The sequence below is a fragment of the Pseudophryne corroboree genome, chromosome 2 (genome assembly GCF_028390025.1).
Source record: "Pseudophryne corroboree isolate aPseCor3 chromosome 2, aPseCor3.hap2, whole genome shotgun sequence".
NCBI classification, from domain to species: Eukaryota; Metazoa; Chordata; class Amphibia; order Anura; family Myobatrachidae; genus Pseudophryne; species Pseudophryne corroboree.
This window is the reverse complement of record NC_086445.1, coordinates 167,418,785-167,431,479: the sequence shown is the minus strand read 5'-3', so window position 1 is coordinate 167,431,479 and position 12,695 is coordinate 167,418,785. Positions and strand designations below refer to the sequence as shown.

Sequence of the window (12,695 nt, the reverse complement as noted above, 5' to 3'; positions counted from 1 at the left end):
AGCTTGGCAGAAGCGGTGGAACGCTTCTGTTCCTGGGAATGGGCTGCCTGCTGCAGTCTTCTTCCCTTTCCTCTATCCCTGGGCAGATATGACTCTTATAGGGACGAAAGGACTGAGGCTGAAAAGACGGTGTCTTTTTCTGCAGAGATGTGACTTAGGGTAAAAACGGTGGATTTTCCAGCAGTTGCCGTGGCCACCAGGTCCGATGGACCGACCCCAAATAACTCCTCTTCCTTTATACGGCAATACACCTTTGTGCCGTTTGGAATCTGCATCACCTGACCACTGTCGTGTCCATAAACATCTTCTGGCAGATATGGACATCGCACTTACTCTTGATGCCAGAGTGCAAATATCCCTCTGTGCATCTCGCATATATAGAAAATGCATCCTTTAAATGCTCTATAGTCAATAAAATACTGTCCCTGTCAAGGGTATCAATATTTTTAGTCAGGAATCCGACCAAGCCACCCCAGCTCTGCACATCCAGGCTGAGGCGATCGCTGGTCGCAGTATAACACCAGTATGTGTGTATATACTTTTTATGATATTTTCCAGCCTCCTGTCAGCTGGCTCCTTGAGGACGGCCCTATCTATAGACGGTACCGCCACTTGTTTTGATAAGCGTGTGAGCGCCTTATCCACCCTAAGGGGTGTTTCCCAACGCGCCCTAACTTCTGGCGGGAAAGGGTATACCGCCCATAATTTTCTATCGGGGGGAACCCACGCATCATCACACACTTTATTTAATTTATCTGATTCAGGAAAAACTACGGTAGTTTTTTCACATCCCACATAATACCCTCTTTTGTGGTACTTGTAGTATCAGAAATATGTAACACCTCCTTCATTGCCCTTAATAAGGAATACGTTTGTTTATTCACCGTCGACACTGGATTCAGTGTCCGTGTCTGTGTCGACCGACTAAAGTAAACGGGCGTTTTAAAACCCCTGACGGTGTTTCTGAGACGTCTGGACCGGTACTAATTGTTTGTCGGCCGTCTCATGTCGTCAACCGACCTTGCAGCGTGTTGACATTATCACGTAATTCCCTAAATAAGCCATCCATTCCGGTGTCGACTCCCTAGAGAGTGACATCACCATTACAGGCAATTGCTCCGCCTCCTCACCAACATCGTCCTCATACATGTCGACACACACGTACCGACACACAGCACACACACAGGGAATGCTCTGATAGAGGACAGGACCCACTAGCCCTTTGGAGAGACAGAGGGAGAGTTTGCCAGCACACACCAAAAACGCTATAATTATATAGGGACAACCTTATATAAGTGTTTTCCCTTATAGCATCTTTTATATATTTCTAACGCCAAATTAGTGCCCCCCCTCTCTGTTTTAACCCTGTTTCTGTAGTGCAGTGCAGGGGAGAGCCTGGGAGCCTTCCCTCCAGCCTTTCTGTGAGGGAAAATGGCGCTGTGTGCTTAGGAGATAGGCCCCGCCCCTTTTTCGGTGGGCTCGTCTCCCGCTCTTTAATGGATTCTGGCAGGGGTTAAATATCTCCATATAGCCCCCGGAGGCTATATGTGAGGTATTTTTAGCCAAAAAAGGTTTTCATTTGCCTCCCAGGGCGCCCCCCTCCCAGCGCCCTGCACCCTCAGTGACTGCCGTGTGAAGTGTGCTGAGAGGAAATGGCGCACAGCTGCAGTGCTGTGCGCTACCTTAAGAAGACTGAGGAGTCTTCTGCCGCCGATTCTGGACCTCTTCTCGTTTCAGCATCTGCAAGGGGGCCGGCGGCGAGGCTCCGGTGACCATCCAGGCTGTACCTGTGATCGTCCCTCTGGAGCTAATGTCCAGTAGCCAAAGAAGCCAATCCATCCTGCACGCAGGTGAGTTCACTTCTTCTCCCCTAAGTCCCTCGTTGCAGTGATCCTGTTGCCAGCAGGACTCACTGTAAAATAAAAAACCTAAGCTAAACTTTTCTAAGCAGCTCTTTAGGAGAGCCACCTAGATTGCACCCTTCTCGGCCGGGCACAAAAATCTAACTGAGGCTTGGAGGAGGGTCATAGGGGGAGGAGCCAGTGCACACCACCTGATCCTAAAGCTTTACTTTTTGTGCCCTGTCTCCTGCGGAGCCGCTATTCCCCATGGTCCTTTCAGGAACCCCAGCATCCACTAGGACGATAGAGAAATAGATTTACCGGTAAGTTTAAAATCTTATTTTTTTTTTAGATGGAATTTTGGCCCCCTTAGTTAGGGCTAAATCCAGAGGAGGTGGTCGCTCCCCCCTACACACCCGCACAGGCAGACCTGCCTCCCTTCAACACCACAGACCTGCTGGCAGGACGGGGGAGCTTCTGAGCTGGGACAGAGCTACCCTAAAACTGTGGGGCCCACGGTAGGTACCCCCTGCCCCCCCCCCCCTTAATCCAGCTCTGCTGCCGGAATCCCGGGACAGTTGGGAGGTATGGGGGTGTGTGAGTGGGTATGCCGTACAGACAGACGGGCACCGGCTCACTGTGTGCTTGACCCCCCCACCTCAGCATACTCAGCAGGGTCTCTCTGGCGCGGAGGAGCGTCACTTTCTGGCACACTCCACGCTTCTTAGTTGCAGTTTTGTGGAGCACCTGCCGCTGTGCAGTTTCCATACTGCCTCTGTTATCTCCAGCCCCGGCAACCCCACCGCTAGCTGCAGCACTGCCGCCAGCAGTGAGGTGCGCCCAGCTCCTTCACACACTTTAGCCAGCGGGTAGCGCTGCAGAAGTCCGAGCTGCTTGCAGGCTCCGACCCCCTCCTCCCTCCAGCCACAGCGTCTCCTGGGAGCTAACCAGTCACTCCCAGTCTCCCCTTACCACAGTGCCCAGCAGCCGCGAGGTCCGCGCCGCGTGCATGCTATGACCCCCTCCTCCCTCCAGCTGCAGCGTCTCCTGGGGGCTAACCAGTCACTCCCAGTCTCCCCTTACCACAGTGCCCGGCAGCTGCGCGAGGTCTGCGGTGTGTGACAGAGGGGGGGAGGGATGCTGACGGGCAGAGGAAGCAGGACTCCAGCCTGAGAGAGTCAGCCATGCCATGTCTCCACCAGCAGCAGATCCCAACAGGTTGGAGTGGAACAGCAGCAGCCAGCAGCAGTGACTCCGGTAAGACACATCTGTCTGTCACCACTGTTTTGTCCCTAATACCAATCTGTGTTCTGTCATGTCCCTGTCACCCTTATCCTGGTCCTGCCGCCCCTATCCTGTCCCTGTCATTTCTGTCCTAGCCCCGTCGCCCCTGTCCTGGCCCCGTCACCCCTGTTCTGACCCCGTCACCCCTGTCCTGGCCCTGTTACTGCATGCCCTCCAACTACCTTTTTGGCAGGTACAGTACCCGCAGCGCCTCCAGACCCCTCCTCAATGCACCACACCTCCGCACCTTCCCCTCCACCACATGCGGCACTCCACCCCTCCCCCACACGCTGTGCCTCCAGACCCCCTACACCACCCGTGGCTCCCACTCCTACGCCCCTCCACCACCCACAGCACCTCCAGACCCCCTCCACCCCTCATATATGTCTCCCCCCACACCTGCCCCCCTCCACCCGCAGCATCTGCAGTCCCCCCCTCCCCTACCCCACCCCCGGCACCCCCGACCCTTCCCATCCCACAGCACCTACGGAACCCTTCACCCATCCGCAACATCCCCGCACCTGCCCCTCTCCCACCCGTGGCACCCCTGCCACTCCCCCACCTACAGTGCCTCCGGACCCCTCCCCCATCTGCAGCCCCCACTCCTCTGCCCCTCCCCCACCCGCAGCACCTCCAGCATCTACAGACACCCTCCCCCATCCGCTACATTCTGTACATCGTGCCCTGCAGGTGCTGTTCACGCCGTCGCAAGGGGCTGCGCCTCCTTCACCATCGCACGCCCTTTCATTGTGCAATATTTAACCACTAACAAAGGAATGCAGGTAATACCCCATATAATACAAATATTGAACCCCAGAAAGGCATGCAAGGGTGTGAAGAGCGCCCGTAGGGCGCGATGAAGCACCTAGTAATAAATAAATAAATATATATATATATATATATATATATATATATATATATATATATATATATATAATGCAAATATAGGCGGCACTCACGGCGCAAGAAAAAACAGGATCCTGACGAAAATGTTGTAAATAACATTGAAACGTTGATCGTATCTCTCAGACTTGCCTGTCTGTTTTTTCTTGCGCCGTGAGTGCCGCCTATATTTGCATTTGTATTCGGACACAGCCTCGGCTGTAACCAGGGAGGGCACCGGCCATTTATGTGGAGCTTTTTCGAAGTTTTTGGGAACCGGGAGTGCCGTGATTTGGACTAATTATATATATATATATATATATATATATATATATATATATATATATACAGTTTGAGTATCCCTTATCCAAAATGCTTGGGACCAGAGGTATTTTGGATATGGTATTTTTCCGTATTTTGGAATAATTGCATACCATAATGAGATATCATGGTGTTGGGACCTAAATCTAAGCACATAATGCATTTATGTTACATATACACCTTATACACACAGCCTGAAGGTCATTGTAGCCAATATTTTTTGTAACTTTGTGCATTAAACAAAGTGTGTGTATATTCACACAATTCATGTATGTTTCAAATACACCTTATACATACAGCCTGAAGGTCATTTAATACAATATTTTTAATAACTTTGTGTATTAAACAAAGTTTGTATACATTGAGCCATCAAAAAACAAAGGTTTCACTGTCTCACTCTCACTAAAAAAAAAGTCCGTATTTCGGAATATTTGGATATGGGATGCTCAACCTGTAATATATATATATATATATCCATCCATCCATCCACAATATGCCGGCACTCAATAAAATGATCCCAACTGCTCAGGTGCCCTTCCAAACAAATATATATCAAGATATATGAGAGATGGCACTCAGAGACTTGTAGCAGTGAAAAAAGAATCTGTATTGGATGTTGATACACAAACGTTTTCGGAGCTTCTGCCCCGTCCTCAGGACGGCTGTAGATGTTGTCCTGAGGATGGGGCAGAAGCTCCGAAAACGTTTGTGTATCAACATCCAATACAGATGTCTTTTTTCACTGCTACAAGTCTCTGAGTGCCATCTCTGATATTGATGGTTGAGTATCCCTTATCCAAAATGCTTGGGACCAGAGGTATTTTGGATATCGGATTTTTCCGTATTTTGGAATAATTGTATACCATAATGAGATATCATGGTGATGGAACCCAAGTCTAAGCACAGAATCCATTTATGTTACATATACACCTTATCAGTGCCAGATTAAGGACCACATGGGCCTGGAGCTGAAATTTATGAAGGGCCTATTGTGTACCGCCGCAGGGGTTGTGACCAGCAACAGCGGGTTTGTGACTCATGCAGGGCCCGCCACACATTGGCCCTCATTCCGAGTTGTTCGCTCGCTAGCAGTTTTTAGCAGCCGTGCAAATGCTAAGCCGCCGCCCTCTGGGAGTGTATATTAGCTTAGCAGAAGTGCAAACGAAAGGATCGCAGAGCGGCAACAAAAAAAAGATTGTGCAGTTTCTGAGCAGCTCCAGACCTACTCAGCGCTTGCGATCACTTCAGACTATTTAGTTCCTGTTTTGACGTCACGAACACGCTCTGCGTATGCCCAGCCACGCCTGCGTTACCCCAGGCACGCCTACGTTTGTATCTGACACGCCTGCGTTTTTCCACACACTCCCCGAAAACAGTCAGTTACCACCCTGTTACCACCCAGAAACACCCACTTCCTGTCAATCACTCTGCGGTCAGCAGTGCGACTGAAAAGCGTCGCTAGACCTTGTGTGAAACTACATCGGCTGTTGTGAAAGTACGTCGCACATGCGCATTGCGGCACTTACACATGAGCAGAAGTGCCGCTTTTTTGACTAAACGCTGCGCTGCGACCGAAAACAGCTAGCAAACAACTCTGAATGACCACCATTGTTCTTTGCCTGAGTCAAAGCCATCCTGGGTCCTAGTGGTTCATTTACTAAAGGTTCTAAAAATGAAAATAGGTGATGTTGCCCATAGTAACCATTCAAATTCTGTCTATCGTTTCTCTAATGCATCCCAGATAAATGATAGTCAGAATCTGATTGGTTGCTATGGGCAACTTCACCACTTTTCATTGTTAGAACCCTTAGTAAATGCCCCTAGTGTCTGCGTGCTGTAGCAGGTAAGCAGAGGCGCGAAATCACATTTGCTGATTACAGAGTATGGCACGTTTTAATTTTAAAGGCAACATTTTGGTTGCGACGCATCACTGCAGCTGTGTTGTGTATAATGATTTGTGCACTTAAGTGTGGTATTGAATTTATGGGATGCAGTCAGCATGTCAACAATTTCAATGTCAGAAGTTATGATGTCAACATTTTTGAAATGTCAGCATGGACTATGTCAGCTTCTGCAGAATATTTACATGTTCACAATGTCGGCATCAATGTTTCAGTCCCCTTCCGGACCATTTTCAAGACTGCCGATAATTAGTGCAGCCGATCTCAAGCCGACAAGTAAATGCCGGTACTTTCTGCTTTGAGAGCGGCTTGTGTGATTGTTGGTGGTCTTGAAATTGTTCCAGAACGGCATCAAAGCATTGACACTTTAGGTGAATATATAATTCATAGCCTTCGGTATCCGGTCTGTACGTCAGCCACACTTAGGCTGACAGTAATTAGGTCGACGTGCATTCGGTCGACATGGTCACTAGGTCGACATGGATAAAGGTCGACATGAGGGTTTTTTTTTATTATTTTTTAAACTTTTTCATATGTTACGATCCACGTGGACTACGACTGGGAATAGTAACCCGTGCGGTAGCGGAGCGAGGCACCTTGTCAGCCATGCGAGGGGACACGGTGCACTAACTGGGGTTCCCGGTCACTTTTACGAAGAAAACGATAGCAATTTTTTAATTAAAACTCATGTCGACCTTTTTCCATGTCGACCTAATGACCGCGTCTACCTATTTCGGGTGTCGACCTAGTCGCTGTCTACTAATAGTGGTCAACCTAAGTGTGGTCGACCCTATGATCCACACCCTAGCCCATGGGTCTTCAACCTGCGGCCCTCCAGCTGCTGTGGAACTATACATCCCAGCATGCCCTGCCTCAGTTTTAGCATGCCTTAATAGCAAAACTGTGGCAGGGCATGCTGGGATGTGTAGTTTCACAGCACCCGGAGGGCCGCAGGTTGAAGACCCATGCCCTAGCCTTTACTACAGCATGTGATGCAGGTTATACATTTTTCTGGTGGTATTACACTTCCATTCTTTCTTCTCTCTCTCTCACTCTATATCTATCTATATATACACGCTGTCAGGCCTGGTGCAAGCCGCTCAGCAGGTTCTGCAAAAGCAGGGAGGCGCCGGATGGGAGAGGCGCTCTCCTTGCTCTGTTTCTGTCGGCTGCCGCTGCGCCTATCACACTATGACAAACAGCGGCGCCAGCACCTTGAAGCGTGGCATCCAACACCCAGCAAAATCAACCCCACCCCCCCACCCCCTCTTCGGCTGAGTGTGAGGGCAGTGACGATGAGGGGGAGTTAGAGGGAGGCTGAGGGCAGGGGCTCTGAAGGGGGACTTACAGGGAGGGTGAAGGCAGGAATGCTGAGAGTTACAAGGAGGGTGAGGGCAGGGACGCTGAGGATGAGTTGGAGGGAGGGTGAGTGCAGGGACGCTGAGGGGGAGTTGGAGGGAGGCTGAGGGCAGGGGCTCTGAAGGGGGACTTACAGGGAAGGTGAGGGCAGGGACGCTGAGGATGAGTTGGAGGGAGGGTGAGTGCAGGGACGCTGAGGGGGAGTTGGAGGGAGGCTGAGGGCAGGGGCTCTGAAGGGGGACTTACAGGGAAGGTGAGGGCAGGGACGCTGAGGGAGAGTTATAGGAAGGGTGAGGGCAGGGACGCTGAGGGGGAGTTGGAGGGAGGGTGAGGGCAGGGACGCTAAGAGGGAGGGACGCTTAGAGGGAGGGTAAATTGAAATGAAAAATTAAACAAGAACAACTATGGGTCTCACATATGCCTTGCAACAAAAGACTGTACACATTAATAACAAAACCCCATATTTGTATAAACATAGTCAACATGGCACCCCAACATGGCACCCCACAACTGCTTACACAGTACCTAGTAAACGGCTGAGACATACCCCCAGAAGATTTACAGGATTTTCCTCCAGTTTCCCATCCCATAGCAGGAGGTGCAGAGCCGACGGCAGGTAGTAAATGTCCATCTAACGAGAGTGATCAAACAGGGGGACGGGGCCAAATGCCAAAATCTTCCCAGTGAGGAGCCTTGGCCAATCCGCACCTAGGATGTTAACTGGTCCGTGCCTATTCTCCGTCACCTTTGCTCCAGGGCAGTGGGGATTGGGAGCCACATCCGGGAATACAGGCAGCTCCCAGGGCTGTAGTGTGCTGCTGCCGCTGTGCTGTCCGTGCAGTACGGTGCCCTGGGCCTGCTGCCCTGAGCGCCGGCACTGGATGCTCATCATTTTCCGTGGGTGCTACTGGGCCCGAGCATCCACGGAATCGGCACCTATGCCCTACACACACACACACACACACACACACACAGCCTGTCCCACCCCCCCCAGTCCCTACACACACAGCCTGCCCCCCCAGTCCCTACACACACACAGCCTGTCCCCCCCCAGTCCCTACACACACACACACACACACACACACACACACACACACACACACAGCCTGTTCCCCCCCAGTCCCTACACACACACATCCTGCCCCCCCCAGTCCCTACACACACACAGCCTGCCCCCCCAGTCCCTACACAGCCTGTTTCCCCCCCATCCCTACACACACACAGCCTGTCGTCCCTACACACACATACACAGCCTGTCCCTCCCCCCCAGTCCCTACACACACACACACAGCCTGTTCCCCCAGTCCCTACACACACACACACAGTCTGTTCCCCCCAGTCCCTACACACACTCTGTTCACCCCCCCCCCAGTCCCTATACACAGCCTGTCCCCCTTCCTAGTCCCTACACACACTCTGTTCACCCCCCCCCCCCCCCAGTCCCTACACATACACAGCCTGTCCCCCTCCCCAGTCCCTACACACACACATACACAGCTTGCGCCCCCCGCCCCCCCCCCCCAAGTCCCTCCACACACACAGCCTGTTCTCCCCCCCCCCCTACACACAAAGCCAGCCTACCCCCTCCAGGCACCATACGTATGCACACACACTGCTCGCCCCTCACCCACCCCGTTACTGAGCAAGCGGGACACAGAAGAAGAAAGCAGGGGTGCATAAAGACAGACCAGGCACAGTCGGGGGCGTGGCCTAATCACGGGTCCGTAACCACGCCCCTTTGAGATAAAAAAAAAATCCTAACATTCAGCAAGCAGCAGGAGCCGGTCTCGGCAGAGAAAGTCACCCGACTTCCAGGCAGGCAAGTCCGCTACTGGCTGCTGCTGTCTTGCACGCTGGCCGGCGCTTGTGCCTTATCTCAAGGGGGCGGGACATCAGACGGCTACTGATCAGGAAAACATTTTTTTCCTGTTTCCATCTGCAGGGGATCCTGTGGGCCTATTTTGAAGAGGGGGCCTGGAGCTGCAGCTCCATCCGCCCCATTGTTAATCCGGCCCTGCACCTTATACACACAGCCGGAAGGTAATTTTAGCCAATATTTTTTGTAACTTTGTGCATTGAACAAAGTGTTTCTACATTCACACAATTCATTTATGTTTCATATACACCTTATTCACACATCCTGAAGGTCATTTAATACAATATTTTTAATAACTTTGTGTATTAAACAAAGTTTGTGTACATTGAGCCATCAAAAAACAAAGGTTTCACTATCTCACTCAAAAAAGTCCGTATTTCAGAATATTCCGTATTTCGGAATATTTGGATATGGGATAGTGTGTGTGTGTGTGTGTGTGTGTGTGTGTGTGTGTGTGTATGTATATATATATATATATATATATATATATATATATATATATATATATATATACACACACACACATACATATATATACACACACACACAGGTTGAGTATCCCTTATCCAAAATGCTTGGGACCAGAAGTATTTTGGATATCGGATTTTTCCGTATTTTGGAATAATTGCATACCATAATGAGATATCATGGTGATGGGACCTAAATCTAAGCACAGAATGCATTTATGGTTCATATACACCTTATACACACAGCCTGAAGGTCATTTTATACAATATTTTTTATAACTTTGTGAATTAAACAAAGTCTGTGTACATTGAGCCATCAAAAAACAAAGGTTCCATTATCTCACTCAAAAAATTCCGTATTTCGGAATATTTGGATATGGGATACTCAATATATACAGGTTGAGTATCCCATATCCAAATATCCGAAATACGGAATATTCCGAAATACGGACTTTTTTGAGCGAGAGTGAGATAGTGAAACTTTTGTTTTCTGATGGCTCAATGTACACAAACTTTGTTTAATACACATAGTTATTAAAAATATTGTATTAAATGACCTTCAGACTGTGTGTATAAGGTGTATATGAAACATAAATGAAGTGTGAATGTAGACACACTTTGTTTAATGCACAAAGTTATAAAAAATATTGGCTAAAATTACCTTCAGGCTGTGTGTAAGGTGTATATGGAACATAAATGCATTCTGTGCTTAGATTTAGGTCCCACTGCCATGATATCTCATTATGGTATGCAATTATTCCTAAATACGGAAAAATCTGATATCCAAAATACCTCTGGTCCCAAGCATTTTGGATAAGGGATACTCAAACTGTATGTATGTATGTATGTATGTATGTATGTATGCATGCATATATATATATATATATATATATATATATATATACACACAAACACACAGAGGCCAAGAATTGAATCATTGGCAATTTATTTTGTAAAATCAGTTGAACATAACTGGCCTCAGCAAGGGGCCCATTTATCAATGAGTAATAGAACTTGTGTATGATAGATCGAGCTCCAACCAATCAGCTCCCAATTGCCATTTTGAAAACAAATGACAGTTAGGAGCTGAACACATGACAGTTGGGGGCTGATTGGCTGAAGCAACATTTATCATACACAACGAGTTTTATCACTAAGCAACATTTATCATACACAACGAGTTTTATCACTTGTAGATAAATGACCCTTTTACATTTTACTTCAAACATTCTCCCTCAGTGCAATGCACAGTAAGACTATTTTTCAAAAATTAAGTTTGCAGCAAAAACTCATATGGTGCTGGATAATGTGATGATGATAAGTGAGGACAGTCGGCCACACAAGAGTTCAACATTACAGTACATCCACTGCACATAGTCACAGCAACAATTCCATGTGCACCCCCCACCCCCTCCCAAACAATGTAATTCCCAGCTTTGTTATTTCTGATTAATCTTTTAGTCCGACAATCAGTCAAGACTATATTATTCAGATTTTAGGATGTATCTCAAAATGGATTTACTCGTGTACAGCCGAGGTGGTCAAAAGGCAACAGGCTGCCAGAGCTGAACAAATGTGACAATCATTAGAATTTTAATGCATCAAGCCATTAACTATTCACTTAACAGCTCTTGTGAGTATATACAACTAGATTTTATTCTATATCCACCGTAACTTTCATTCAGATTTCTAAATGAATAAAAAAAAAATGCTATATAAAATATAATTATATAGCTAGCAGTGACTAGCACTCAGGTTTTCACTGCCCATACTCACTAGCGTGAAGTGCACGATAGCGTCGTAGAAGAGCCAGACCAGGACCCATCTGTCGGTGCCCGAGCGGCCCTTCCCCAGGCGCTGTGCCAGCGCATACCCGACAGCCATCTGCGCGGCGCAGGCGGCCAGGGAGTAGGCAGTGACCGAGCTCAGTAGGACCGAGGAAGCCTCCTCTGCAGATGCCATGGCTGCTAATCCCCGGGATTCCCTCTTCTCGCCCAGTCCTCGGCGGGCAGCAGCCTTGAATATAGATGGAGGCTGGATGTTGTACTGCCGGCCTCCTCCCCGGTTACACTGAGTGGCTGCACGCCGTCTCTCCCCATGTACAGGCCGCCCACAGCCACACTGCACACTCCCCTCTGCACTGGAGTGCAGGTGCAAAGACCGAACGTGTGTTATCACTTCAATTGGATAAACAGCAAAAGTTGTAACTCACGATGGGGTAATAATCCTCATGTCGACCTTTAGACCTGTCGACCTAGAAACCCTGTCGACCTTCCATCCATGTCGACCTAGTGACTGTCGACCTATAGTGGTCGACCTAGATACTGTCAATTTGATGAACCACACCCCTGGACGGGATCCGGTCTGAAGATCGACAGTATCTAGGTCGACAATGTTTAGGTCGACCACTATAGGTCGACATTCACTAGGTTGACATGAATGGAAGGTCGACAGGGTTTCTAGGTCGACATGTCCTAGGTCGACAGGTTTAAAGGTCGACATGAGTTTTTAAAAAAATGTTTCTTTTTTTGAATTTTTTAATACTTAACGATCCACGTGGACTACGATTGGAACGGCTATCTGTGCCGAGCGAAGCGGTAGCGGAGCGAAGGTACCATGCCCGAAGCATGTCGAGCGAAGCTAGGGGACGCGGTGCACTAATTTGGGATCCCGGTCACTCTACGGAGAAAACGACACCAAAAAAATAATAATAATCCTCATGTCGACCTTTAGACCTGTCGACCTAGCACATGTCGACCTTCCA

General features: G+C 48.8%; 1 protein-coding gene across 2 annotated transcripts in view; it reads right to left on the bottom strand.

Moving 5' to 3' along the window:
- EBPL (EBP like) overlaps positions 1–12,099 on the bottom strand; it is a 66,345-nt gene extending 54,246 nt beyond the window's left edge. The window contains exon 1 of one of the 2 annotated variants that reach the window (XM_063957049.1): positions 11,708–12,099. In XM_063957049.1, coding sequence (XP_063813119.1) covers positions 11,708–11,893 — 186 coding nt within the window. In that variant the 5' untranslated portion in view covers positions 11,894–12,099. Of the gene's footprint in view, positions 1–8,135; positions 8,507–11,707 lie in introns of those variants that run through there. The other variant, XM_063957050.1, reaches the window with a different exon arrangement.
- Between the last annotated feature and the right edge of the window lie 596 nt (positions 12,100–12,695).